The sequence below is a fragment of the Saccopteryx leptura genome, chromosome 5 (assembly GCF_036850995.1).
Source record: "Saccopteryx leptura isolate mSacLep1 chromosome 5, mSacLep1_pri_phased_curated, whole genome shotgun sequence".
Classification (NCBI taxonomy): Eukaryota; Metazoa; Chordata; class Mammalia; order Chiroptera; family Emballonuridae; genus Saccopteryx; species Saccopteryx leptura.
This window is the reverse complement of record NC_089507.1, coordinates 109,950,153-109,975,943: the sequence shown is the minus strand read 5'-3', so window position 1 is coordinate 109,975,943 and position 25,791 is coordinate 109,950,153. Positions and strand designations below refer to the sequence as shown.

General features: G+C 38.9%; 1 protein-coding gene across 4 annotated transcripts in view; it reads right to left on the bottom strand.

Annotated features, from left to right (window-relative positions):
- Positions 1-1,200: 1,200 nt before the first annotated feature.
- Positions 1,201-25,791, bottom strand: part of UPF2 (UPF2 regulator of nonsense mediated mRNA decay) — a 128,440-nt gene continuing 103,849 nt past the window's right edge. For 3 of the 4 annotated variants that reach the window (XM_066384626.1, XM_066384624.1, XM_066384623.1), the window contains exons 17-22: positions 24,819-24,923; positions 23,677-23,775; positions 18,711-18,878; positions 11,011-11,152; positions 8,944-9,064; positions 1,201-2,507 (exon numbers count right to left, since the gene is read on the bottom strand). In XM_066384626.1, the coding sequence (XP_066240723.1) occupies positions 2,498-2,507; positions 8,944-9,064; positions 11,011-11,152; positions 18,711-18,878; positions 23,677-23,775; positions 24,819-24,923 (645 nt within the window). In that variant the 3' untranslated portion in view covers positions 1,201-2,497. Of the gene's footprint in view, positions 2,508-8,939; positions 9,065-11,010; positions 11,153-18,710; positions 18,879-23,676; positions 23,776-24,818; positions 24,924-25,791 lie in introns of those variants that run through there. The other variant, XM_066384625.1, reaches the window with a different exon arrangement.

The window sequence follows — 25,791 nt, the reverse complement described above, 5'->3', positions numbered from 1 at the left end:
CATCTAGCTACTGTGTGCTATCTGTATCCTTTCTTCTGTCTGACCACTGGAAAACCATGGGTCAAGTCCGTAATGACTGTACAGAGACTAAGAGTACTCAAGAGCCTGGGCAGCTCTCCCCTGGACAGACTCTTAGGTTCCCAGAGGCCTCTTCAGCTTATTAGTTCCCACAGAGGGATCAAAGGATTAAAAGGCAAAGTCTGACAGCTAACATCTGATTTGTTAACATCTTCCTTTCGTAGATCACCAGGGTGAAGGAGAAGTTGAAAAGACTGACAAGATTATGAGAATAACAGTATTTTCCAAAAATCAGGTCTCCCACCTCCCCACTCCTTTTAAAAAAATGATACGGCAAGCTTATTGGTGGCTGTCACAGAATCTACCTTACATGTTACTAGTCTTTTGGTCACCACTAATCTATCTTTGCTAGAATAGTCTAACTGAGTAAAGTGCCAACTTATTTGACCTACTTTATGATTCTTCAAATACATTACACCTGTTTATTGACCTTGTTCTTTCTAGACAACTTATGAAAGGTGAATGAAGATGAATTACAGCTGTCTTTCAAATAGTGTCTGCCCTGTGCATGATATATACAGTATAATCATTCCTGGCTTAACACTAGCAATATGACAGTGAGGAGGGTTGGAAAATAGCATTAACAGAATTAAGGACTTTTGAAACTTTCTTTTGGTTAAAAAATTCTATTTCTTTTTGAACTCTAATGACTCTTACTGAATTTTAGATATTTTAGCAACAGTGATTACAGGCATTCCTTTGGATTGTGTCAGTCAGCCTTGAAATGAACACCTAGAAAGGGAAGGCAATGGTTCTTGCAATTCGTTTCTGAGTTGCCTGCCTTACAGAGGCTTTTATCACCCCTGTTGCACACATTCTTGTAAAATCATGAACACACGTTAGACAGTAATTTCCATCTAAACTAGCTTAAGCTTATTTACTCCACTGGACTCCACAGGCTACTTTTTGTATGGACCCAAAGGTAAGCAAACGAGTCAGGCACCCAAGAAAGCAATGCAAATACACAATGCTGAAGTGAGAGCAACATTACTAGTGACATGCTGAAGAAATCATCTCTGAGACTACTTTAAAAAGGACGAAGAATAACCTTGAAAGACACTGATTTATCCAGTTAATAGGTTTCCAAAACCCAAACCAAGTAAAACGCAACCAGAGCAGATCTAAATTACAACACTTTATTGCAGCATTGGCAAAGGTCAGATTTCTGAAGCTGGTGAAGATAGGGCAGCATTTCCATGTGAAATGTTACAACTTTACAAATTTGGTTTTTATTTAATTCTACATGCAGAAACTGAAACATGGTAAAAGAAAAAAAAAATGCAAAATAGCTAGAAAAAAGATGTAATCAAGTTGTAGCATACAGATGTGCTCTTTAACTAAATTTACTAAGCCTATTGAAAAGCAAACGAAAGACAACTATCCTAATAAATTAACAGACTGCCAGAAACAGACTAAGAACCCTCATTTCTATTTAGTAGGGGTGGGGAAGTGGGGAGGGAGGAACAAAACAAAACAAAACAAAAACAAAAGCAAAATAAAAACTCGACTGTTTCCTGTTTCCTGTTTCCATACTTTGTTTAGAGACAGAGGCTGTAAACCCATGAAGGTCAACAAAATCTTCTGATCCACTGCTTGTTGTCCTTCATTCACTTTGTGACATGCTGACTGGCATGTTGTTTGTTTTCAATGATACTTACAATGGGCTCAGTATCCCTCCTCTCAGGTTGGTGTGACTTCCCTAAGCCATCTGAATCCATGCTGTTATACTAACAGTCCTTCACATTTTTCTTTTACCCTAATAGGCAATTTATACCACTGGCTCTGGTGGATAAAACCGATTTTTCTCCCTCATCCCTTGCTCCTCTTGAAACAAATGCCTAAACAAAAGCCTTCCTGGTGGATTATCTGGTATTTGGATATCTTTTAATCATTTTGTTGTCCTGCATGTAAGTTTTTACTAGAAGATTTTACTGCTTGTGCTATACTTTTCTACTGTAGTCCTGGAGCCCCCAAATGTATCTTCTTCCAACATGGGATGTTCAATTCAGAGACACTGTAACTCAAACCAAGTTTAAAACTCAAGTTCATTTCCCCCATACCATTACCATTACAACCATTTCTTCTCCGGCTCAGTCATCTCGTTGATGCTCTTCTGGGTGTAACTGCTCAGTAGTCAAGTTAACCATCTCATTTCTTGACTGCCATTCTCAAGAGAAGATTAACCCTCACGTGGTTTCCATTACAAAAGGCTGTTGATGCCTTATCTGGAAGCGGCTTGTTCCGGTGTTGGCAGAGGCTGCTGTTTCCGCCTCATGGCCCCAGCCTGTCCCAGGTTCAGATTCGCAACTCTCTAGACCGACATGCTGAGATGTGTCCACTGCTCTCATTCAATTGCTGGAGGACTCCACTATCCACAACATCAGATACAGGACCTAATGAAATGACACGTGCTGCTGGATCAACGTCTCCTAGAGGCACAAACAGGGCAACATTAAAGAACTAGTACTGAGGACAAACCTCTGGCAAGAAAAGAACCCATAAATACCACCAGCCACTGTTTAGGGACATCTCCAGACTAATCAGTGCTTTTTAAAGAGCACACAAACTCCTGCTGCACTAGGACAACAGAAGCCTGCAAAGGGGCACTAAAAGAGCAATTTGGACAGTGATCTGGGTATCTTTCCTACAACTTCTTTCTAAGATGCTGAAAATTCATGATTTGTGTTATAGTTGAATTGTATGTACCCAAAATGTTGAAGTCTAACTCCTAGTACCTTGGTATATGATCTTCTTTAGAAATAGAGTCACTGCAGATGAGGCCATACCAGTGTAGGATGGACCTCTAATCCAGTATAATCGTGTCCTTGGAACAAGGGGAGATTTGGAAATAGACACAAACACACACAGAATGCCTCATGAAGATGAAGGCAAAGATTGGGTGATGCAGAAGCCAAGCAATGCCAAAGACTGCTGGCAAGTGCCAGAAGCTAGGAGACAGGCATGGAACAAACTCTCCCTTACAGCCCCTCAGTGGGACCCACTGTGCAGATACCTTCACCTTGGATTTCTGGCTTCCAGAACTGTGAGGGAAATAGTTTTGTTGTTCAAGTCACTCAGTGTGTGGTATTTTCTTATGGCAGATCTAGCAAACGAACAGTTTGTTTTTCTAAAGGCAAGTATATTAGCAAGAAACTTTCAAAGAAAATGCAAATATGAAAAGGTATATATTCAGCTGGATACAGCCATAATTCGTACAGACTGAACTAAATGGAATAGGTCAATTAGCCTGAGTATTCCCTGAGAGAAAGAGAAGATAAGTCTCCTGAAGTCAAGAGAAAGCAACAGTCTAAAATAGAATTATTTAAATAAATGCAATGAATGATAGGAAAAAAATGTTCATAATCTTTGGTAAGTAAGACATACATCACTAGTTACAGTGTAGGATGGTTACTTGATTGATTTATAAGCAATGGTTCTGAGAGATTTCAAAATCTAACAGCCCTGAAGTGCTTATAATTTACTCTTTAACTGTTATTCTAAAGGAACTCTATTTTAGAACAAAACTATTACTTATTTAACCTAAAAATAAGGACATAAAGAAAACTGCTAATAAAAAGAAATGCACACACTCCTTTAAGATGGGTTATAAAATGTCTGACAGAATATAGCCCCTTGCTACTCAGTGTGTGGTCCACACTCTAGCAGCTTCGACATCACCAGGGAGCTTGTCAGAAACCAGTCAGAACCAGCAGTTTAATAAAAGTCAAGATGACTAAAATACGTATTTTAAAGTTTGAGGAGCACATGTGTAATCCATGTGAATCTGCAGCAAATACTTGTAGTACTAACCACTTACCAAAAATGCAAAGTTGAAGTTTTTTCAACACTAGCAAAGTATAAAACAACCCTGTTCTGCACTATAGGATACCTGGATAATTGTTTACTTATAGAGAACTATTGCTATTTTAACTCATTACAAGCAAATAATTATACTTTGTTACAGCATTACTGCCCGTGAGAAGGGCTAAAATTTTAACTTATCGCCCTACTTCAATTCTAATTAGAAAAGGAAAAAAATGTAATTCCTAGGAGCCTTATCAAAATCCACAGGTAAGGAAAACATTAAACATCTTTGATAACCAGTTTCCAAGTAAATTTCCTTTTATCTGCCAAATAACTTCAACAATATTAACTTTTTTTTTTTTTAAAGCACTAGCCAAGTTAGGAGTCAAATTGAAAATAGTTTTGAGACCTCATTCACAGAATTTTCTTTTTGCTCTTTTGTAGAGGAATTCCTCAATTAGCATGTTCTCCTGAAGATAATCTAGCAAACCACTGCTCTACATACACATCTTTCTACTAAGTCTGGCCCAGGTTAAAAATAGAAGAAAATAAAGAGGAGCCAAACCACCAGGAGACTCCACCCAATCAGTTACATTCTTTCAAATGACTACATTTATTCACTTAAAAACAAGTTTAAAAAGTGACAAAAAAAATTTGGTGCCCTACAGGCTTAAAAACTCACATTTACATGTCTACTTGTTTCTTCTGCACTGCTATCCACTGTAATAGCACTGGCTTTGAAAAAATCAAAATAGCTTGTAGGGGGCCATTTTCAAGAGTGATGGACATGTTAGAATTTTTTTTTTTGAGTTATGATTTCAAGAAGAGATCTATCTATCTATCTATGGTGAGAGAAGGGGAGACACTGAGGCAGACTCCCGCATTTGCTCTGACTGGGATCCATTCAACAATCCCATCTGGGCTGATATTCGAGTACCAAGCTATTTTTAACATCTGAGGCTGTCATGCTTGGACCACAGGGCCATCCTCAGGGCCTGGGCCTATGCTTAAACCAACTGAACCACTGGCTGCAAGAGTGAAAGAGGGAGAAAAGGGGGAGAGGGAGGGGTGGAAAAGCAGATGGTTGCTCATGTGTGCCCTGACTGGAAATCAAACCCAGGACATACATATGCTGGGCTGATGCTCTACACTGTCCAGGACCAAGAGGAGATTCAAAACAGGGAGAAAGGGTAGCATAAGAGTTGGGATTCTCACAAAGTCAGGAGACAAGAGGGAGAAGAGATAGGGAGCAGAAAACATGAAAAAAGTTTAGTAAATGACTACACACAGATTTGTAAAAGGCCCTTTGTATTTTCAGCAAATATTTACTGAGCATCTACTATGTGCCAGGCCCTGAGAGCTAAGGAGAAACTATAATGGCTTTGCCTCTATCCCCATTCATCAATATCATGGGAACAAAGACAAGCTAGCAGGTGATTACCAGCGTCTGTAGAAAGACGTGAGCTGGGGCAGCAAATATACACTGATCTATATAACAGTCAGGCTTTATAAGACCAAGGTCAGACCTGCTAGAGGAGTAGGACTTATCTTGGGAAAAAGCACAAGAGGGTTCCAAACAGAGGGTGGCAAAAAGACAGTAGAAAGAACTAAAAGGCTAGCTTGGTTGGGAGTAGGGAAAAATAGAGCAAGAGATAAAGCCAGTAAGGTAAGTAGACCTTCAACATGTTAACCAAGTTGAAGAGTTTAGATTTGATGCTACAAGTCATGAGGATCCACTGAAGAGCTCACATAATCAGACAGCAGATTTCATTTTAGAAAGAACACTGGGTAAGCAGAGAGAATGAAACAGGATGAAACTGGAGGCTGCTTGGTGGTAATGCAATGAGAAGAGATTGTAGCCGGACCTAGGATCTCACAATAAAGGTGGAATGAAATGGGGAAGTGGGAGAGCCATACAGCAGTGTATCAGAGAATTGTTAATTAACTACATGTGGAATTGAGGGAGAGAGAAATCTAAACTAAAAACCTTCATTTCTAGTCTGGACAACTCAGTATGCAGTGTTTCCATTCACCAAACCAGGACAACAGGGGAGGAGAGTGGCTTGGGGGTGAGGGACATGCTGAGGTTTACGTTCCTTTGAGATGTATAGGTGGCTGCTTAGAAGATAGTTGGATATATAGTCAGAAACTAAAGACATCAGCATCTCTAGGAAGAGACAAGTCCAGGAAGGAGACAGGGGTAGGAGGACTAAGGGAGGAAAAAGAAAGACCAGAAGAGAGCAGTGCCGTCAGTGGAGGAGTGTACAAAAGGAAAAGGAGGGCCCACATGCTCAGTGCTCTGACAGCCCTAGGGACCCCTGAGAAAGCACCAGGAGGCAGCCTGGTGGCTCAGGAAGGCAGTTTCAGTGAAATGGCCGATGAGGCAGTAGGCCACAGCTGGTCACACAGTGAGCAGTGAGAAAGAAAAAATGTAGCCAATTCTTTCAAGTATGCCAACCAGGGGAGAAAGAGGGGCTGGAGGGAGGAAAGAGAAACAGAACATTAACAACGGATTTTGAGAAATGACTGAAAACTGTGTGTGTGTGTGTGTGTGTGTGTGTGTGTACGTACATATATACACACACACATACACCCATCCATTATAGCATGTGTGTGTGTGTACGTACATATATACACACACACATACACCCATCCATTATAGCATGTAAGTTTACACATCTCTTTGTGTGTGTGTGTGTGTGTGTGTGTGTGTACGTACATATATATACACACACACACATACACCCATCCATTATAGCATGTAAGTTTACACATCTCTTTTCCCATATTTCTGTTCCCTACTGCCTAAGAGATGCTTGGTACTTAACAGACTATCAACCAATGATTTTTAAAATAAATATATGAATAGGGCAGAATTAGCTCTTTCAAATTATCTGCACTTGGTATTCCCACTGGACTACAAGATTGAAGATTAAAACTGGCTTTTTTCCCCCTACTTTTCAATTATTCACAGCGCGGGACTGAACCCGAGGTCGGTGCTGGATGTATATAAGCAGAGAGGAGCAAATCCTACTGCAGATATCAGGTCTCAAACATCATAGTTACTGATGCTATCAAGTCAACTAATCATTTATAAATTAGGAAAAGATGCTACACTTAAAATACCTGACTAGACAAGGAATTAAGACATTAATAGAAATAATACTGTTCTGAGAGGCTGGGCTGCAGTAAAGACAGGTGAAGTTGATGGAAAACATCAAATAAAAATATTTTAACAGTTCTGTCCTCCAATCACAAGACCAAAAAAATAAAAAGAAAGGAAAAAGGAAATAGGTATTATGAAGAACACGATGGTATATATTTAAAACTACTCTAAAAAATATAAAAGCAGGAAATTAACATTTTTATGGCCTGTTAACCTAACTAGCTGCTTCTACATTTGGCAGCAATAAAAGGTTTTATTAAAGAAATTTAATAAAGTTTGGATGGTTAAATATAACTTAATATCGCATTATGCCTAATTAGATGGGTTTGTATAAATTTCTTTCTTTTCCTTTCCTTCTTCCCTCCTCCATCCCACCTTCCCTACCTCCCTCCCTCGCTCCCCCTTCTTTCCTTCCTAGCATTTCTAACTTGGATTTCTAAAAACATTACACTCAACAGATGTTAAAATACAAATCATTATACAGTCACGACAAACCAATTTTTAAAATTTTAATTTGATTCAAGTTGTCTGAGCATATAGTTCAAAGAAAACCATTATCAGGATCACACAAATATATTTTGTTAATAAAAGACATAGGCTCTAACAATACCTGCATTTTCCCTAATGTACCCTCTTCAACAATGAATTACTTTTGCTACTACTCCCAGCACACTCCTTTCTACACCTGTTCACAAGGACAAGGTGACATCTTAGGACTACTGTACATCCTCAACCTAAACACTAGTACCTGGAGGAAGATCAGTGAGAGCAGCAAAGCCAATGTCACTTCCCCATAACCCAACCATAAGACAGAAAACTGAATTAATAGTATAGGTCTTTAGATCAGGTCCCAGAAACACTTTGAATAATTTATTGTTTAAAAACAGATGAATGAGACCCTATTAGGGAACATGATTTACATGAAACTCCTTATAGAATTTTAATTATTTCACATTAAGAAACTCAAGTTCCAGGCCCTGGCTGGTTGGCTCAGTGGTAGAGCGTCAGCCTGGCATGCAGAAGTCCCGGGTTCGATTTCCGGCCAGGGCACACAGGAGAAGCGCCCATCTGCTTCTCCACCCCCCCCCCTTCCTCTCTGTCTCTCTCTTCCCCTCCCGCAGCGAGGCTCCATTGGAGCAAAGATGGCCTGGGTGCTGGGGATGGCTCCTTGGCCTCTGCCCCAGGTGCTAGAGTGGCTCTGGTCGCAACAGAGCGACACCCCAAAGGAGCAGAGCATCGCCCCCTGGTGGGCAGAGCGTCGCCCCCTGGTGGGCGTTCCGGGTGGATCCCAGTTGGGCGCATGCGGGAGTCTGTCTGACTGTCTCTCTCCGTTTCCAGCTTCAGAAAAATACAAAAAAAAAAAAAAAAAGAAACTCAAGTTCCAAACAGAACTGGCATAAATCCCAGCAGGACATTTCATAATTTAAAAAACAAAAAAACAAACAAAATATCTCAAAAACAAACTCAACCTCCAGACTTGTAAGTCTAGCAAACAAGATTTAAATTTCTGTAAACATTAATATGACTTAACACTGACCAAAGAGATACTAACACAAAACTTGTGATTTCTCTCAAACTAATCTATAAACAGTTTTCTCTCTAAATGCAAAAAAAAAAAAAAAAACCCAAAAAAACCACACCTTAAAACACCAGAAGTCCAGTTAGAGACAGTGAAAGCCACTTAATCAAGTGTGACTGAAATCAAGACAAAAAACAAACAAACTTGTAATTATTTTATAAATATGTTTTCTTTTCTCAAATACCTCCAAAACAAAGACTTTCTATCTTGCTAATGATCAGGCCATTATCATTTCATGTAACTGACAGCTACCTAAGTTGTTCACATGTACATCATGAAAACCAAAGAGGTAAGGAAGGAAGGAGAGACGTCCTACCTCCCACCAGTCTTAAAGATTAGATCCGCATTAGGTGCTCCCTTTGGGTGCTGGTAGCGCGGCCGCCGCTCCCGATTGGTGTTTGCTGGAGCAGGGCGCTGGGCAAGAGACTGCAGCATTTCTGTTGTGAGGAGCAAAACAGAAAAGGTGGTGAACTCTGGTAAATGTACTCCTGCCACAAAGCAAATAAAACCCTAGGAAAGTCAAGTTTTTTAGTTTTGTCAGGTTGCTGACTAAAAGAAAAATAACCACAAATTGACTAAAATGATTAAGAAGTACTGAAAAAGAGAACATTTAAAGATGAGATGTGCTCTATGAATCCAATCTCTCTCGTATTGTCAACTTGGGCTCCATATAAGTGTCTTGTGCGGTAGTAAAACAGTATGAGAAGCAGTATAGTACAGTAATTATAAATAAGCATGGTGTTGAGAACATGGTGTTAGAACAGGATAATATTGGTTCAAATCTCAGCTCTGCCACTTACTAGTTGTGGGACTTTGGGTTCAGCTTCCCTAAATGTAAAATGTGGATAATTATTTATTGAATTGTTGTGAGGATTAAATGCTTTGAAAAAGTACATAAAACGGTGTCTGGTCCTGGCCAGGTAGCTCTGTTGGTTGGAACATCAGCCTAAAGTGCAGAGGTTGCCAGTTAGATCCCCGGTCAGGGCACATACAGGAGCAGATTGATGCTCCTGTCTGTCTCTCTTTCTCCCTCTCTCCTCTCTGGTTAAAATCAATAAATAAAAAATTTTAAAACCCCAAAAAACAGTCCCCCCCCCCAGAAAAACAGTGTCTGGCCCATAGTAAGTAAGCACTTATACTGAGTGTTATGTTAGTTATCATTTATTTTTTTAAGAATGCTCGCTATCAACTGGAAGAGGTAATTCTAGAAGTGGAATTTAAAGACAGAAAACCAAGTATTATTTACACAACAATCTCTTGCACAAAAAGCAGTTTGCCAGTACAGCACTATATGAACAACCATGTTATGGCTCTAAACTGGTGCCATAGAAATGCCAAAGGCTAGCATACGAGGTATCCATGGACTCTGCACAAGGTTCCAGTCAATCCAAGAACGCTAAGAATGTCTGCATAAAACAAGACCCCTAATTTGAGGGTCTAAAAGAACCTCGAATCTGAAAGAACATGGGTTATTTAAGACCAGGATTCCCAAACAGATAAAATGAGATAATAAATACTTAATTTGCTCACAGTAGACTGACAACATGATTAAAAATTGATTGTCTCACTTGCAAACATAGCTCAATGGTATAGAATTGAATTGAATTATGGAATGTTGGGCAAATGTGTTTGTAAAATGTGATTTTTATGCTTTGTTAAAAATGGCACTGCCCACGTGAATGATGCTGCCCAGGTGAAACTGCTAATTACCTTCTTGCTTGGGAAGGAGCTTTGTTGTGCTAATGTGTGCTGGAGGAGGGGTTTTTGCACCAAGAAAAGTTTGTGAAGAAACAGGAGGAGGAAGGGGGCCATGATTTTGCAGAGTGAAGGAGAAGAGGAGGCAGCCAAGATGGCAGGGTGCTGTAGGAGAAGCCAGTTTGTGCAGAGTGTGTGCGGAGAGAAGGGAGATGGGGAACCAGAGGGGACTGAGGCTGGTAGGGGCTTTTGATTCTAGGAAAACCCGGATGTGTCAGTAGCTTTGTGAGCGCTGGATGAGTGGATTTTGGAGCCCAATGTGTTTGTTTTTACTCGCCTACCAGTGCGAGGCTAAAATAAAGATATAGCCCAGCATTTTTCGGCTCCATTGTTTCTTTATCATCTGTCCAAATCTAATGTGAACCTGCACCTGCCTGGCAGTGACGGCAGCCGCAACTACTGGCCTTACACAGAATTAGCAAATTATGATGACAATTAGATTACTGTTATTTTACAAATAAGTGAGAAAAAAATGAAGACAGGATGGAAATGAAAAACAACCAACTTCTCAGACTAAAATATACAAACATGGCATGAAAAGATCAAGAATAAACAGCTTTGATATTCTATATTTAAAAAGCCCAAAACGCATCAAATTCTCTATTGCTGTCCTAAAATGACTTTCTACCTTGATAATCTTCTTGTTCTTGTCGTTCATTGATATCTAGTGTGAGCTTTTTCATTCTCATTCTTTCTTCTTGTTCTGCCTGTTGCTGGTTCCAATGATTTGCAGCAAGTTGAGAAGACATGGGTACATTAAGGATCTTAAACTGAGGGAGGGAAAAAAATCACAAATGACTTGAGAAAAATCAAGAGAAAAAAGATTTCAAATATAATATTAAGTAAAATTAAATGAGTTTAGAAAAATAATGTCTTTCCTTTCTGTAAAAGTCAATAAAGACAGAAAAATCTAAGAACATAAACAGATGATAGTACTCTTCTACTAGAGACAAACCCATTAGGCTTGGATGTTAAGTGGAGGCCATTGAGTCCAACCTCCATGAAAAGCAGAAGCTCCTCTTTCCTGCACCCTGTTTGGAAGCGCATAACTAGCAATGAGCACATTCTGTAGACTCTATAATGTACAAATAATTGTCAGAAAGGCTTTAAATAGCAATCATTTTTTTTTTGAAAGTTAAATTTAATGGGGTGACATTGATCAGTAAGATTACATAGATTTCAGGTAAACATTTCTATAGCATTTGAACTGATGATTGTGTGGTGTTGCCCATCACCCAGAGTCAAATCATTCTCCATCACCATATACTTGTGCCTCTTTACTCCCTGCCCCCCCCCCCCCCAACAACCCGCTCTGCATCCTTTTCATTTCTACTCTCCGGAAGCAGTTTTCCTCTCCTGAACCATACAGAACAAATCTAGTCCACCTTCAGTATTAACAAATCGTCCTATTTCTACAGATAGCTGTGATGTTGGAAAGGAGGAAGAGTTAAGAAACATACAAGATCCATTTCTGTTGTGGGAGAGAGTCCTTATCTATGGAATATTTTTTTTTAGCAGGGTGTTCTTGGTTTAGAATTGTGCAAGGTAAACAAAAGAAGATAGAATCTATGAATTGATAGGCTCCCTGAAAATTGTTGAGTAAGCTATGTAACCATCTGAGTAGTCAATGGAGATGTTTCATAACCTAAATTTTCTCTGCTGTGTATAACTTGAACCTCTCACTTAACAGAGCTCCTTTAATACTCTGGACCAAAAGCACATCTGATGCAGAAAGAAAGAACTTGGAGCACTGTGTTCAGGATCTCAGACCTCTCCCTGCTTGGTCTATGACTTTTGAATATTTGCATCCTTAAAATTATTAGTAAAGCTTAACACTGTTTAAGATCTCCAATTCATTTGAGTTTGATTTGACAATTTGATTCTCTGTATTATCTCAGATGTCCTTTCTTGGTACTGTATTTATTCTCTTTTATGGTACACATAGTCAGTGTTAAAATATTAGTAATACGCAGAACACTAAGGCCAAAAACACTGAAGTGAAAAGTATTAAGTGCAGGTCTGAAACTATCTATAAACCCAACTAAGTACATTTCATTTTTTTTTTTTTTTTGTATTTTTTTTTTCTGAAGCTGGAAACGGGGAGAGACAGTCAGACAGACTCCCGCATGCGCCCGACCGGGATCCACCAGGCACGCCCACCAGGGGCAACGCTCTGCCGCGACCAGAGCCACTCTAGCGCCTGGGGCAGAGGCCAAGGAGCCATCCCCAGCGCCCGGGCCATCTTTGCTCCAATGGAGGGGAAGAGAGAGACAGAGAGGAAGGAGGGGGGGGGGGTGGAGAAGCAAATGGGCGCTTCTCCTATGTGCCCTGGCCAGGAATCGAACCCGGGTCCCCCGCACGCCAGGCCGATGCTCTTACCGCTGAGCCAACCGGCCAGGGCCAGTACATTTCATTTTAATCACAATACAGATAATTAAATATCTCACATATCAAAACTAAAATACATTTAAGGTAGTCCCTTTAAGCTATCAGCATAGTAGACCTCATCCCTTCTCCCCACTGAACTAAGTCTGATACAACCTGCTCTTAGTGTTCTAGTACAAATGTTTTGCCACTTGCACTTTCAATTATGAGCTCAAAACTATCTTCTTTAGTGAGGTGTACTTAAAATACATAAACTGCACATATTTTAAATGTACAATTTGATGAGTTCTGACATATGCACACACACGAGATAACAAGCATATCCATCATCTCCAAAGGTTCCTCTCGTCCCCCACTGTAACCCATATCTTCCTCTACCCTATCCCCAGGCAACAAACTGCTAAACTGCTTTCTGTCACTATTGATTAGTTTGTACTTTCTGAAATTTTAAATATATTGAACCATATAATCCATATTCTGTTTTATCCAGCTTCTTTTACATAGTACAATGATTCTGAGATGTAGCCATGTTGTCATAGATATTATAGTTTATTTCTTTTAATTGTAGAGTAGCACTCCCTAGTACAAATATACCACAATTTGTTAATCCATTTATTTATTGATAGCATTTGGTGTTTCTAGTTTTGGGTAATTGCAAATACATTGTACACTCATGTACAAATGTTTCTGTGGAAACATTTTCATTTCTTTTAAATTAAAAAGCTGGGAATATCCAGTGTATTTTACTTTTTAAGAAAGTGATAAAATGTTTTCCAAAGCAGCTGCACCATTTTACACTCAATTAGTAGCATATGAATGTTCCAGTTCCTTCATATCCTTGTCAACACTTGGTATTTTAGCCATTCTAGTGAGTATATAGTACTATTGTCATTTTAATTTTAATTTTCTTTTTCTAATAACCAAAACCATCTATTTTGAAACTCAATCCAGAATTATGCTAAAAGCTGACATCAAGCTTACCGAATTGCATTGTTTTCAGAATCTTTCCTGCTCTTTGAAAAAGGAAATATTTGCCCACTATGAGTCTTTTAACTACTGTTCCATGTATAACATTTTTCTAAGTTAATGACAACTGCTCTACAATTTCATATAGAAATTCTTGCAGTCCTTGAGGACAGAATTTGTTTATGCCTAAAAACTGGGACTTATTTGAAGTAAATAAATTATCCCCTTGGACACTTTAATTTTACTCAATCTTTAATTTACCCATTCACGTTGAAATTTTTCTTGTTGATAAAAGAGAAAGTGAATAGTTGTTTTTTACACAACCTCTCCCCCAACAGTGGGATTTATTTACCCTTACTTATTCTCATGACCCTGCACATTTTAAATGCACCTCATCTTCTTAAATCTCATCTCCTTTAAAAATTACTGTTTGTAGACTATTTCTAAATTCTACGGTATTTGGCCTGATGATGGTCAATTTTTCCTTCTTCCACAATTATGAATTCTGTACCTATACTATCTTTATTTCTGCTCCTTCTCCCAAGTTTCATTTCGACATTACAATCAGTTCTTCCATGAATTACATACCTGCCAGGCAGTAATGCAAAGAAGTTAAGAAGGCAGACTTTTATAGTCAGACTGGGTTCATACCTCAGCCTTATCATTTATTGGTATGACCTAGCTAATCAGTTAAGAACGTTCTTTTTCTCGTAAGTAAAATGAAGGTATCAATACTACCTTTTAGGGTTGCTGTGAGAAATAAGTATGTAAAAAAATATGTAAAGCATATAAGATAGGGCCTACACATAGCAGGTACTCCATAAATATTACCTATTAGTAATGCATTTAAATGCATTAAGAAACAAATCCTTAACTACTTCTGTATACCTGTCCTTAGGCCTGTGTAGTAATCTGTATCAGAATACATCTATATTCAATGGGACTTGCCTCAACTGTTTCTTATTTCCACTAACAGAAACAAACCAAAACAAAGTTAAGCAAAATAGCTATCATTCCCTGTAATAAATTTTTCTATTTTTCAAAATTCAGAAGGACACACATGCTTTTATCTGTCACATTAACATACTCAGAAAACAGGCTGACCATTTCCCCCCCTTAGTAGGTTCCTGATAACAACACTTGAAATTTCCTTCATAAATCAGTAATGTCAAGCCTAATGAGGATGGTACTAATCATACTGATGAAATAGTATAAAATATTACAAAGAAAATAGTTAAATATATTCTAAAGGAAAATAATTGCAAGTAAAAGACAAAAACACTTTATGACCTGAGAAAAGTTTTACAGAAAGAATAGTTCTCAAGTATCATGTGCTTTAAAAGAACAGAAAGGAGGCCCTGGTTGGTTGGCTCAGCGGTAGAGCTTCGGCCCGGCATGTGGAAGTCCTGGGTTCGATTCCCAGCCAGGGCACACAGGAGAAGTGCCCATCTGCTTCTCCACCCCCCCCCTCCTTTCTCTCTGTCTCTCTCTTCCCCTCGCACAGCCAAGGCTCCATTGGAGCAAAGTTGGCCCAGGAACTGAGGAGGGCTCCCTGGCCTCCACCTCAGGTGCTAGAATGGCTCCAGTTGCAACGCAGCAATGCCCCAGATGGGCAGAGCATTGCCCCCTGGTGGACATGCCAGGTGGATCCCGGTAAGGTGCATGCAGGAATCTGTCTCTGACTCCCTGCTTCTCACTTCAGAAAAATAAAAAAAAAAGAACAGAAAAGAGACAGTAATAAATACAGAGCATGAGAGACAAATTATACTGATGCCACTCTTATCAAGTACCTTCACCATAAAGCCACTAAGATACTTTTAAAATAGAGGTATTACTTTATAGCAAATTAGATGACAAAAAATTGTAGTCACTCAAATCAGATTTCTTGGAGTGTGATAATGAGTAAAGATACTTTACATTATATTTTAAAACTACTTCACAAATGGAGCTAAAATTGGAAAAAATATGTATGTATGTATCCAAATATATATACATAACCCCAAGTTACTATGATAGATAACATCAATATCTCCAATCAGAAGATATGTAATACAAATCAGGATTCCTTATAAATACTAACTGGGGAAAAAAAGGACTGCTTGTAAGTATTAAACTAAAATATATTGTGCATTTGTTTAAATGGTTCTATTAATTTAATAATCAAAACATTTTACTTCAATTTAGTATTGTATCTCATAAATATTTAAATCTAGAAATAAATTACCAATAGCATTATCCTTAATGACTACAGAAATAAAAGTTATTTCTGAGCACAAATTTGTGTACAAAGAGATCTTTCATGTAAGAATTAAGGAGTTCTATAAAGGCAACACATTTCACATTCCTAGAAAAACCGTTGCCCCAAACATGGTCAACACCCAAAAATCAAATAGAGAAATAAAAATCAGAACAAAACATATTTTCTTTTGCAGGCCACAAAATACCAGTGATGTTTCTTCAAATAATCTTCCTAAAATTGAACATTTTCCAAAATTCCAAATAAAGTTTGAGCTGAAAATTTACTTAATAACCATGTACTCTGACTTCTCACTTCATGTTTGCTAATGTTTTTTAAATAAAGTTCAAGAAAAGTTACCTTAAAAATTAAACAAAATTTTACATTTTAAGAGTAAACACTTCTAATTACTTTATATAAAGTTATATGGGTCACACAATATATAATCTACCTACTTTAAACTAAAAATATTCCTCTTTAGAAATAAGCACATAGTCTTTTATTTTGAACCATATAAGTTAGAATTGAGGGCTGCAGAAATAAATTTATTTTTTAAAGTTCAAAAGTTTCTAACAGTCGGTTTTGATTTAATTTACAAGTACTCATTCTGAAAAGGTCATACAGGGTGTATGAGTTGATAAGGGTATAATGAATTTTCATGTGTGCCTCACAAAAGGGAGGGACACATGAATCAACTTATTATGTACTCTTGTGTAATTATATTCCTAAACTCCCTTCTAGCTAAGAAAAACGAAGGCTCAAGGCCAATGTAATACAAATGTTCAGTAGCTGCAAGGGAATGGGAACCAAGGTATACAGTTAAGTGAAGTTACCATGAACTGCCCTTCACAGTTAAAATATTTTTTTTCCTTTAGTGCAACAAAAAATCTAAGGTATTAAAGACTGAAAGCTTAAAGAAAAGAAAACAAAAGCGAAGAGAAGAAAAGAGAAGAGAAAATGAAGCAGACCTAAAATGTGATGATGGAAATAGAAAAAATCTAGCTCAGAGAACTTAGTCCCAAGAAAACCAAACACTCTGAACTTTGAATATCCTGGTAACTGTGGGGAATTAGCAGTTCTAAGCACACTGAGGAGAACAGTTGTACAAAGATCAAAAGAAGTCCTAATTTTTCCAGGGTGTAAGTGGAGGGTAGAGGAGTGGGGAAATAGCAGGGCTTAACCTTGACCTGAGGGTGGGACAGGGCGAAACCTTCCTGGAAAGCACAGTAACCAGAGAATGGAGGAAAGGCCTGATGACTAGAAACTAAAGGACAGTGTGAAAAAGTTACAGCAGCTCTGAACCTAAGTCAAAGTTAACAATTAAAATGAGTTACAATGTATATCTTCTCCAGTCATCCATATCACATTTTAATTGGTATATAGTTTTCGTATCTCAAGATTTACTTGCACTACAGCAAAATAATGGTATACTGTACAACTTTGATCCTTTATGTAAACAAGATATTACATGACAAAAGTAGAGATAAAATTTAAGCATCATGTCTTTGAGGTTGCAGTGGTAGGGAGGGAACAGACTATCATCATACGTGACACCTATTACAGGTCTCCCCTGATCACCCATCTAAAACAGCAATCTCCCTCTAATGGCCTCTTCCCAATCCCAGTAGCTTTCTATTCTCTTATTTGGCTTTATTTTCCTTCATAGCATTTTCCCAATCTGATATTATGTATTTTATTGTCTGCCTCCCAACACTAGAATGAAAATTCCCAGGAAGAGGGACTTTGTTTGCCTGCTGTATGTTCTGCACATAGAATAGTGCATGGTGCATAGCAAGTCAACAATAAACATCTATCCAGTGTTGTCAACCACCTGTCTGCAAACAGATGCTGGTCCACGTAAGAGTTAACCATCCTGATGTTGGATGAAGATTATAGAGTCCTAACTCTCTAACCTTCATATAATATCAGGGTGGTTATCTCTTTCACTGGCATATTCTGGCAGACTGGCACCAGTCCACAGCTATCAGCTGAAGAACACTGGTTTAAAAAGGCTCTTTGAATGAGTGTGGAAGCCAGGTATTAGACTTATCTCTGAGAAGCTGTAGTAGCTACCTTGTTTCATAAACTAAGATTCCATCATAAGATGCACCATTATTTTTACATACTACTAAAACAGAAAAATACTACCAATTATCCTAGGATTCCATCTACTTGAAGAGGCAGCTTGATTTCAGATGTTGACAGCTTTGGTAATGTATATCTGAGAGCTGGGCTTTATTTTCTTTACAGCATTTTTTCACCATCTGCAAGTAAGATGTTTGTCTAGCTCCCTCAGCAGGATGTGAGCTGTCAATGTATGAATCCCTGAAATAACTAATAGCCTTAGTAGCCGTTCTGAGGGCCATTTGTAAATTACAGGAAAGGAGAGGGAAGCAGTCTAAGGAGAATGGAGGATTCAGAGTCAAAAAACAATGATTTTCAGGAGAAATACTGACAACTGAGCATTTTCTTGAGATGTGTCATCATCCTCTTTTCCTTTCCAACTCTGAGCATATTTGGGAAATCTTCCTACTGAAATAAATGTCCTTTCCATTCAAAAATTCTATCAGTACTAGTCAGATGTGCCTATACATATGTTAGATAAAATTATGTATTTCTACCACTGAATACTTTCAATGTTTTCAACTCTTTTCCCTTGTTGGCAAGAGATTTTGAACCTATAAAACATCACTTTCACTTGATAATAATCAATTGTGAAAACACAGGGGGCCATTTCTTACCTGCTGTTTATTGCCTTTTCTTGTTAACATGACAAATGGCATTGTGTCTGCAGACTCTGCCTCTCCTTCCCCACTACCAAGCGGGGGTCCTTTCCTCAGCTGGCTTTTGAGATGCAAGGGAATAGCAACATCAAGTTGGTGCACTTTAACAGATTCGCCACTTCGTTGCTTAAAGACAGAAATGAAAAAATATAAAAACTCCAGGGTACACAGGGATGGAGATGTGTGTGTCTATATATATATATATATATATATAGACACACACATATATACTGCAAACAATTACTTCAGTATTATATTTCTTAAAACACAATTATTAGAACCTGAGTAATCTTTGTGAAATGAAAATTAAAGCATTGCCTTCCCGGGCCCCCAAACCTTTACATCTGGCTTAGAAGAACTGTGACTTGGGTCCTGGTTATCACTCCAATCTCTCCAAGCTCAAACATACAATGTAGTAGGTTTTACAAAATTTCTCTGGTCCTTGGATGGACTGTGCCCTTTCATTCATATTAACAGCATACATCTTCCTTCATACTTCCTTTTTTTTTTTTTTTTGGCAGAGACAGAGAGAGTCAGAAAGAGGGACAGGTAGGGACAAACAGACAGGAAGGGAGAGGGATGAGAAACATCAATTCTTCGTAGCGGCTCCTTAGTTGTTCATTGATTGATTTCTCATATGTGCCTTGATCAGGGGGCTACAGCAGACCGAGTGATCCCTTGCTCGAGCCAGTGACCCTGGGCTCAAGCTGGTGAGCCTTGCTCAAACCAGATGAGTGCGCACTCAAGCTGGCAACCTCGGGGTCTCGAACCTGGGTCCTTCCACATCCCAGTCCAACACTCTATCCACTGCATCACCGCCTGGTCAGGCCCTTCATTCTTCTTATATGTCGTAATTACCTGCTTATCTGTGAGAATTTCCCTACCCTTTTCCCTAGTGTTCTATAGCAATGTCTTATACTTTAACATTCAAAAGTAAATGGAATCCATTAATGCTCAGATTAACTTCTTGTTTGTTAACATCAATTATTTTTAACATTTACATTAGGTGTATCAATCAATTTATTTAAACAAACCTTCACTGAAGACTTATTGTGTTAGGCTTGAAGATATTAGTATTAAAAAAAAAACCAGTCTCTACTGAGTTACTATCAAAGAACTCATAAACTTGTTAATCAAGAGAGAAAGAAATGAATTAAATATGATTCACCTAAGTCAGTGTTTTTCAACCAGTGTGCCATGAGACATGGTCAGGTGTGCCGTGGGGAAATTAAACATGGGTCCCCAAACTACGGCCCGCCGCCAGCTGCCTCCATCTGAACATAAACATTCCCCTCACAATCCCTCCAGCTATCAGCTATCAGCTATCAGCAACAGGAAGAGTGGAGGCACAGGGAACGCTAACTGACCAATCACCTTCTAGGATTCATCCCGACCACTAGCGATGAACCAATAGTAGGCCGCCTCTCATCCACATCCAGGAAGGTCCCCGCTCGGGCTGCCGCGCACTTGTCATTGTGTGGCCGCAGCGAGTAGTTGAAGCTGCTACTCCTCCCTATGGTCCCGATTTCTAATCCTGGTCAGGACTGGAGGTAAATGTTGCCACCACTAGATGAAGCCTCAGCCTCAGCTGGTTATGTCTATCCTGATGGTGTATATAGATATTTGACCTTTTTCTTTTTAAAAGAGGCCCCCACAGAGGGTGATATACAATGCATCACAATGTTGTCTAACTTTAAAGCTAAAGTTTGCTGATCTTCCTTTGGACAGTGTTTGGTTATCTGTTGCCAAGGAGTTCCCCATTCTGGCCAACAAAGCTATTTTGACATTGCTCCCGTTTTCAACCACATACCTATGTGAGCTGAGCTTCTCAAGCTTGACTGCGATTAAAACTAAAAACAGAGAGAGACTGAGAACTGTTGAGGAAGAGCTTCGTGTGTGTCTTTCTACCACTCCTGCCAGGATATCCCTTTTGTGTTCATCGAAAGAGGCCCAGGTTTCACACTAAGTGAGTATAAATACATTTAGAAACTATATTATTAACTATATGTATAATATGTACTGTGTTAGAGTGTCATTTTGGTAGGTGGTGTGCCCCAGGATTTTGTAAATGTAAAAAATGTGCCGCGGCTCAAAAAAGGTTGAAAATCACTGACCTAAGTTATATAAGCTGCGTGGGAGACAAGAGTAAAGGATATGAAACAGCAGAGTACATTTAGGAAACTGCAAATTCTCTGTCTGATGAATGGAACAAAAATGAGGAAAGAGCTAAACATGAGTCTTCAAAGCTAAGCATGTCACGCTGAGAAGGCCGAGAAGGTTTTCAATGGTTTTACTCAAGTTTACCATGGGCCCCCAAACTTTTTACACAGGGGGCCAGTTCACTGTCCCTCAGACTGTTGGAGGGCCGCCACATACAGTGCTCCTCTCACTGACCACCAATGAAAGAGGTGCCCCTTCCGGAAGTGCGTGTGGGGGGGGGGCGGATAAATGGCCTCAGGGGGCTGCATGCGCCCCACCAGCCGTAGTTTGGGGATGCCTGGTTTAAACAGTCTTTTAATGTATGCCCCATATAGACTTGCAAACCAAGCAAAATGGTCATAAAGATGTAAGGCTTTATTGTTTTTGATTTCTAAGTTCCAATTTTTTAGAAGTTCTCCCAGGTTAAGATTTTTAAGACTTATAAAAACTTTTTATTTAAAATTTGAAAGGACTGTGTTAGAGGAATCTTGATTTGTAAATTATCTATAAATTATAGATAAAACTAGGGCTTTCTTAGGTTTCAACTCTTTCTCCACACTTTATTCATGGGTGATTCACATAATGTCTTGGCTATACATACATACTCTCTCTCTCTCAACAACCACTCCATTTATGTTTCTCTTCTGATCTCCAGACATCTCCATTTAGACACCCCACAGCCTTCTCAAACTGATCATGAACAAGTGGAACGTGTGCTCATTCTGCCTGTTTCTGTCAGAGACTAGCCAGCGGCGCAAGCTAAAAAACTGAGGGCTGTCCTAGACTCCTTGTTCCCCACATCACTATCCATATCAAACACCAAATAAATCCAGTTCATTCTTAATAGCTTTCAAATCCAGACTTCTCTCCAGGTGCCCTGTCACTATCCTAGACAGGTGACTATCGTGTTTTACCTGGGGTTACTAAAACAGCCTTCTATCAGGTCTCCCTGATTAGTATCTCTGCTTTTAGTCTAAGTCTGAGCCACCTCCATACAGGACCAGGCTACTTCAAAGGAATCCAATCCAGTTCTCCCTTCTCATGCTGTGCCATCCTTTCACATACTACGTCCTATTAATACTGGCCTTCTTTTTTTTTCTGAAACATTACAAGTTCTTTTCTGCCTCAGGAAGTTTGACAGATTGTTCTCACATTTCACCTAGATGACTCAAGTTTACCTATCTTGTCTAAAAGTCATGATCTCAGGAGGCTTTCCCTGACTGTCTTATCTAAAGAGGGCCCTTCCCTTCCTCTCTATCAAAGCACTATGCTCTTTTAGTTCTTTAGCATTTGTCACAATTTTAGAGTATGTATTTGTTTAGTCATTAAATGTGTACCTTCCCCATAAAACTACATTCTCTGACAGTAAAAAGCAGGTCTGTTTTTATTTACTACTTTATAGTTAATCTGTTGGCAGTGTTAGGCACACAGTAGGTACTCAATAAATACTTGCTAGACAAATGGATGACTAAGTTAAGTGGCTACTGATTCATATAAGATAGGAAATCTCTTCAAAGGGATTACAGATCATACTGATTGTACAGTTATTTGATTTGTGCTCCTAAATGACATGAATATATAATTTAGTTCATAAATTAAGAGCTTCTGAGGTATATAAAGAAATTATTACATATGTAGGAAGCAGCAAATTGGCCTAATATACCTGTAATAATAATTTGTACATTGTCACAGCTTTCAGCCTTAGTAAAACCCATTATTCTCCTCTAAAGGATTACTCTCCACCAGCATTTAACACTCCAATATTTTCCACCTTAGTAATAATCCTCCTCTTCTAACTCTGACCTTCTCTACCTCCCCATTTTTCTTCTGTTCCTAGTAAAACTCCTCAAGAATCAGCTATATCTGCATCCAACAGTTTCACCTCGCCCCACCCCAGGGAATTTTCATCCCACCATTCCAACAAAGCATTCTTTTCAAGTCACCAAAGTGTTTAACAACAGCTATTACCATAGGGTTAAAGCCCTGGTCAGCATTCCGTGGCTCACGAGCCACATGCAGCTCTTTGGCCCCTTGAGTGTGGCTCTTCCACAAAATACCAGGTGCGGGCGCTACCTCGATAAGGAATGTTCCTACCTATATAGTTTAAGTTTAAAAAATTTGGCTCTCAACAGAAATTTCAATCGTTGTACTGTAGATATTTGGCTCTGGTGACTAATGAGTTTGCCGACCACTGGGCTAAAGTAAACAATCTATGATATTATACCTCTAACTACAGAAAAACATAATTATTCTAAATTACTGAAATGATAGGGCTTTTCATAAAATCTAATATATCAATGCTATGAATACATTAAATAGCATTTCTTTAAACATCAAAATAATATCCCTAATATTCAAATTATAAATCAAACTTAGGAATCTACAAAATTAAATTTCCCCAAATATCTATCTTCTGGAAAGTGCAACTCTGAACAAACTGCAAATAAAAGGTCTTAGAAATAGAGATAATTCAGAAAGAAGAGGTAAGTTGGTACAATGAAATTAGTGTATTCTAAGACTTGTATTTACTACATTTCTCCTCACTCTATCTTATAGATACAAACCAGGACATGAAATCCAAGTACTGGCAACTGCAAACTGCGTACATTAGGAAAAATGTTGCAGAGGCAAATGTTGAGATCACAGAAACCCTATTAACCAGAACTGAATGTGCTGCAATGTTCTGTATTGAGAAGATAGGTTGGGCTAGGGCGATGTTTCATACCTGAAGATTCTCTAGCATCATTTTATCCAGAGCTTGAATGAAGTCCTCATCTTCTACACAGGGTACATGCTTAAGTCCACCTCCTTTGATCATTACCTCCTTATTAAAACAAAACAAAAACAAGAAATCAGACCAGAAATTTTAACTGTAATGTTTTGTATGACAGAATCTTTTATATTGATAACTTGTTCCACATACTCAAGGAATGAGTAAAATATATAACATTATTAAAAGTTAAAAGAGCATGTTAAAGAAAAGTACTTAGATAGGAAAACAAACTGAAAATAAATTTCTAAAGAAATATTTTTCAATAATCACAAGAAATAAAATTTCAGTGACAAAGGTTTTTTTACTGCCTAAAGTTTATTTAGTGAAATACTATGAAAATGTTACACAATTTTTTTTTAATTTTATTTTTTTAATGGGGTGACATCAAAGTGAGAGGAGAGGAGGCAGAAACAGAATCCCTCATGAGCCCTGACTGGGATCCACCTGGCAAGCCCACTAGGGGGCGATGCTCTGCGCATCTAGGGCCCTTGCTCCATGCAACTGGAGCCATTTCTTAGTGCCTAAGGCGGAGGCCATAGAGCTATCCTCAGTGCCCAGGGCCAACTCACTCTAATCAAACCTTGGCTGTAGGAGGGGAGAAGAGAGAGAGAGAGAGCGCAGAGAAAAAAGTAAGAGGGGGAGGGGTCGAGAAGCAGATGGGCCCTTCGCCTGTGTGTCCTGACCAGGAATCAAACCTGGAACATCCACACACTGGGCCGATGCTCTACCACTGAGCCAACCAGCCAGGGCTAGCATAATTTTTTCTAAGTGAGAGGAGGGAAGATAGACTCCCTCATGAGCCCCAACCAGGATCTACCCATCAATACCTATCTGGGGCCGATGCTCAAATCAGCTGAGCTATCCTCAGTGCCCAGGACTGATGCTCAAACCGACTGAGCCACTGGCTGTGAGAGGGGAAGAGGGAAAGAAGGGGAAAAGGAAAGGGAAGAGAAGCAGATGGTCACTTCTCCTGTATGCCCTGAACGGAGATTGAACCCGGGGTGTTCACACACTGGGCCAACACTTTCCACTGAGTCCACCAGTCAGGGCCAAATGTTACACAATTTTAAGAAACGAATTTCAGCCATACGTACAGTGTTTTCTTCATCAGTTTCATTCTCCTTATTTGAATCTGTAAGGTAATCTGTATTCTCTTCCTCTTCTTCCTCTCCTTCATCCTCATCATTATCAGAACCCTCCTGAAATTATTTAATATTAAGAAAAGATTAAAACATTTTTATTACATTTACATGCCTTAAAAAGATTTTAAAACATCTGTGTAATTGTTTAATACTCTCAATGGTAGGGCAAAGTCAGCTGACAACAGCTACTACATACCCAGTAGCTGAAACTCCATTTCACTATCTTACACTGATCTAATAATACAAAGATCCTTTGTAGAATCTCTTCCTTGAATTACACAAGGATTGCATTTCCTAACCTCTTGAATTTTCTCCTCCCTAACTAAAGAGGCTGAATTTGTCATAACTGGTTTTTGATATCCACCCAACTGTGCAAAGATAAGCAATAAATAGTTCAATTTTAACATTACCAGTTGAAAGCAGTGACTCAATTTTATAAAGTACTACATTGTATAAAAGTACCTCAGTTTGGAAGGTGCTCTCACGTACTTCATTTGTGTTTTATGCAATTCTGAAGAAGGAAGGATAAACTTTACTGCTCCCATTTTTTTTAAGCGAGGGTGGGAAGGGAGATATCTACTCATAGTTGTGTAACTTTAGTTGTTCACTGATTATTTCTCACACATGCCTTGATTAGGGGGCTCACCTGAGCCAGTGACCCCAGGTTCATGTCGATAATACCACACTCAGGCTAGTGAGTCTGTGGTCATGTGAGATAAGCCCATGATCAAGCCAGTGCCCTTGCAGTTCTGAACCAGGGACCTCAGCATCCCAAGTCCATGCTCTATCCACTGCACCACCACTAGTCAGGCATTGTCCCCATTTCTATACATGAAAAAACTAAGACTCAGGAAAGTTAAAATAATACTTTTAAATTATCACACTCTCCTAAATGCTTTAAGCATCCAAGAAACAAACAAAAAAA